The sequence below is a fragment of the Grammomys surdaster genome, unplaced genomic scaffold (genome assembly GCF_004785775.1).
Source record: "Grammomys surdaster isolate TR1022 unplaced genomic scaffold, NIH_TR_1.0 126278, whole genome shotgun sequence".
NCBI classification, from domain to species: Eukaryota; Metazoa; Chordata; class Mammalia; order Rodentia; family Muridae; genus Grammomys; species Grammomys surdaster.
Window position 1 is genome coordinate 5,879,474 of NW_021621078.1, and position 4,508 is coordinate 5,883,981.

The 4,508-nt window shown below is 45.0% G+C and overlaps 1 protein-coding gene across 1 annotated transcript in view; it reads right to left on the reverse strand.

Moving 5' to 3' along the window:
* Nucleotides 1-3,762: 3,762 nt before the first annotated feature.
* Nucleotides 3,763-4,508, reverse strand: part of LOC114613908 (60S ribosomal protein L7a-like) — a 2,034-nt gene continuing 1,288 nt past the window's right edge. Inside the window, exon 2 of the mRNA XM_028759350.1 lies at nucleotides 3,763-4,506. Coding sequence (XP_028615183.1) covers nucleotides 3,805-4,506 — 702 coding nt within the window. The 3' untranslated portion in view covers nucleotides 3,763-3,804. The remainder of the gene's footprint in view (nucleotides 4,507-4,508) is intronic.

Below are 4,508 nucleotides of genomic sequence, written 5' to 3' on the forward strand. Positions count from 1 at the left end.
GGGAGGGAGGGAGGGAGGGAGGGAGGGAGGAAGGAAGGAAGGAAGGAAGGAAATATTTACATGTTTTCTTGGGGTCAGCACAGAGAAGCTTGTATTCTGGAAGTGGTCAAGTTGTACCTCCTGTTGGCAGCTAAACTTGATAGTGTAAGAGTCACCCAGGTGGTACTGGTTTTGAAGGCATGAATGGATCATGGAGAGCAGTTGAGGCGTGGCACTGTGTGACAGGGTTGGAGTCTCTGAAGAGAGGCTGGGAGAGGCTGTTGATGAAAGAGCAGTCAGTCCAATTGCAGTCGAAGACCCTGTCCTTTTGGAGATGCCAGTGTCATGAGATGACCACCAAGCAGGTGTGGAGTGGAGCTGGCCTGAGCCTAAAAGACAATCTGTGTGTGCTGCATAGGGCAGAGCCAGAGAAGTGACCTAAGCCCTTTGGAGGAAGCCAGAAGATGGTGAGTGGATCCCAGACAATTCCACATTGAGATGGTTACACTGTTGCAGTTTGCTTTGGCTGTGTTCAGATTGTGACAGTTCTTCCCTTTTGAAGTGAGAAAGTACTTAATTATTTTTTATTTTCCAGGAGCCCACATTCAAGAGACTTTTAACTTTGGGGGGGGGGGGGGCCGGGAAGTGTTGAGACAGGGTTTCTCTGAGTGGCTGACCTGGAACTCACTCTGTAGACTACGATGGCCCTAAACTCACAGAGATCTCCTTGCCTCTGCCTCCCAAGTGCTAGGATTAAAGGTGTGGGCCACCACTACCCAGATGAGACTACATTTTTTGGAAAAGGAGACATTAGACTTTTACAGAGAATTTGAATTTTGAAAGAATCTGGATATTTTTAAAGCATTTGATTTGTAAGGCTGTGGAATTCTTTAAGTTGGTAAAATGTTTTCTATTGTGATGTCTTTCCTAATGTGTGATCCTGGGAATAACCAAGAAAGGAAAAGCTGCGGCTTAACAGTGACGCATTTGTGTCTGAGTTGACAAGAGACACCTAGGCCAGTTCTGAGACTTTCCAGCTATGTGAACTTGAGGAAATCAACTTCCCCTAGCCTCGGGGTCTTCCTGCACAGACTTGGGAACAAACATCTGCTTTCTAGACCCATGGCGACCAAATGAAATGATACATTCTAGACTAAAGCTCATCAAAGACTAAAAAGAACTGTAGCAACCTATTTAGCTTCTCTGAAGTGTATTATTTATAATTCAAGAAGGGTTTCTGCTCTTTTATATTTTTTCTTTTTTGTTTTGTTTCCTTGTGTAGCCCTGGCTGACCTGGAACTCACTCTAGTTCAGGCCTCAAACTCAGAGATCTGTCTGCCTCTAGCTCAAGGTGGTTTTCATATTAACTATTTGTAAATTATATACTTGAGAGGGTATATAAATGTTTAATAATTTACAGTTAATATTTTAAAAAAAATATTTATTCATTTATGTTTGTGAGTATTTTTGTCGCTGTCTTTAGACACGCCAGAGGAGGGCATCAGATTCCATTTACAGATGGATGTGAGCCACCATGTGGTTTCTGGGAATTGAACTCAGGACCTCTGGAAGAGCAGTCAGTGCTCTTAACTGCTGACTCTTCTCTCTACCCCTACTAGATTTTTTATCTTTACCTTAAGAATTTAAATTTTTGAATGGAAGTTTTTATATAAAAAAAATCACATCTTGATGAATGATAAAGTAATAAAGTTCCCTTCTCTTGAGTTCATCCACCTTTGCAGTGTTTCCTGTCCTGATTCATCTCGCCATTCCTGTCCTCTTCCATGGTTTCTGCTACTTTGTTATCTAAGATTGCATTGACAGTTGCGCTCTGAAGGCTACATGGTTAGTTTGGAAACATGCACTTTTTATTATTGATTTTCCTTGTTGCTCTAACCAAATAGCTTACTAAGCACCTAGGAAGGCATTTGTTTGTTTGTTTGTTTGTTTGTTTGTTTTTCAAGACAGGGTTTCTCTGTGTACCCCTGGCTGTCCTGAAACTCGATTTGTGTAGACCAGGTCGGCCTTGAACTCAGAGATCCACCTGCCTCTACCTCTTGAGTACTGGGATTAACGGTGTATACTACCATGGCTCATGTCACCTTAAGGAAGGAAGAGTTTATTTGGTTCATATGGTGAGAGTGCAGCCCCTCATACTGGGAGGTGTGTCAGTGGGAAGAGCTTCAGATGCTGGCAGCTGTGTTGGAAGCTGGTTTCACTATATCCACAGTCCAGGGGCAGAGAGAGAGATGCTACCACTTGGCTTTGGCTTTCTCCCTTTCTTTCTTTTTAAGAAACTTTTTCCTTTGGTACCCACAGCATGGCCTTTTCTTCTCAGAGGAGAAGGGGAATAAGGATGGGGGAGGGGTATGAGGATGGGATTGGGAGGAGAGAAGGGAGGGGGCTGAAATTGGGATGTAAAGTGAATAAAGGGAAAGATTTTTTTCCTTTTAATTTATTCTTTTATATTACATCCCGATTGCAGCTTCTCCTTCCTCTCATCCCCCAGCTCCTCCCCTCCCCTCCCCTAGATCTACTCCCACCCTGACTTCCCCTCAGAAAAGAGCAGGCCTCTTAGGGATATCAACCAAATGGGGCATAACAAGCTACATTAAAACAGGCACATATTCTCACATCAGGGCTGGACGAAGCAACCCAGTAGGAAAAGGGTCCCAGAGGCAGAAGGGCAGGCAGAGTCATAGACAGTCGCCATTCCCACTGTTAGGTTCCCCACAAGAACACCGAGCTATACAACCATAATACATATACAGAGGACCTAGGTCAAACCCATATAGGCCCCCTGATCTCTGTGAGGCCACTTGAATCAAAGTCAGTTGATTCTGTGTTACCAGGGAAGGGACTGGGACACCAACCCAGCCATAAAACCTGCAACCTACAGTTTGTCATGCCTGCAGGATGTGCTGGTACCAGAGCCTAGCATAATCATCATTAGGGAGACCAGAGAGACTTCATCCAGCAACTTATGGGAGCACATGCAGAGTCCCACTGCCAAACATTAGCCAGAGCTCAGGGAGTCCTGAGGAGGAGGGACGGAAGGATTGGAGAAGTCTGAGGGATCAAGGACATCACATGAACATGGCCCATAGCTTTCTCCTCTCTAGTCCGGCTGGCTCCTGAGCAAAGGGAATGGTGCTGCCCATGCTGAGGGTGGGTCTTCCCCTCACTGCTACTGCCAGGAGTTTGTCTCCTAGACAATTCTAAATCCCATCAAGTTGACAGACAAGTCATCGCACCTTTAACTTGAGCGATGTTTAGGTACCATTTCCTTCTACACATCTGCAAATGACCTGTTAGCCATCTATCCCTCTTATGAGATATGAAGTTCATTTTCCAGTTTTATTTGTTGAAATTTGGTGTGTGTGTGTGGGGAGGTGTTTTGGCGAAAAAAATTAATTTCTGAAATTCTTCAATATAAAATGTCCCCTTTGTTTTATTCGCAAAATTAAATGCCAGTTTGGCTGGATACAGGACTCAAGGCTGAAAGCTCTTCTTTGCTGAGTTTCTCTTCCTCTGTGTTCCATCAGGGTGGCATATGAGAGCACTTGAATTTGTACATGAGTCTACTTTAGGATCACTGTTACATGTCACTAGAGATTTTGAGAGAGAAGCCAAGTGCCACCAGATTAGACTTGGTTCTCCCATAACTGTTTTTTTCTTCTTTCTGGGTGTCACTTTGTTAGCTTTTTCTCCTTAGGGTCCCAAGCCAAATAACTAGAGGCAGTTTCTTTCTTTCTTTTTTTTTTTTTTTTGGAAGATAAGTTTGTAATTATATTTATGTACAGAAAACTTAGTGTACATTATTTTTTAACCCAGTTTAGTGGCGAGTTCTTTAGCCTTTGCCATTTCCAGCTTGGCAATTCGGGCCACAGACTTAGGACCCAGGACGTTGCCTCCCCAGTGGCGGCAGATCTCATCATATCTGTCATTATAATTGGTCCTAATAGCTTCCACCAGCTTAGCCAGAGCACCCTTGTCTTCCAAGTTAACCTGTGTGAAGGCAACAGTGGTGCGTGTCTTCCTGTGGGCCAGGCGACCCAGCCTGGCCTTTCCCTTGATGATGCAGTAGGGCACTCCCATCTTTCGACACAGGGCATGCAGGAAAACCACCAGCTCAATGGGGTCTACATCATGGACAGTCACCACCAGCTGAGCCTTCTTGTTCTCCACCAAGGTGGTGACTGTATTGACTCGTGCTCGGAGGACAGGTGGTCTCTTAGTTGGGATGTCTCCTTTGCCAGAAGCTTTTGTCTCAGCACGGGCCAGTAGCCTTAGCTTCTTCTCTTGCTTTGTCTCTGGCCTGTACTTGTGAGCAAGCTTAAGCAGCTGAGTAGCTGTTTGCCTGTCCAGGGCCTGGGTGAACTGGTTAATGGCAGGAGGTACTTTGAGCCGCTTATAGAGGATGGCTCTTTGCCGCTGCAGCCTGATGTAGCAGGGCCATTTAACGAAGCGTGTTAGATCTCTTTTGGGCTGGATGTCCTGCCCAATGCCAAAGTTCTTGGGCCTTTTCT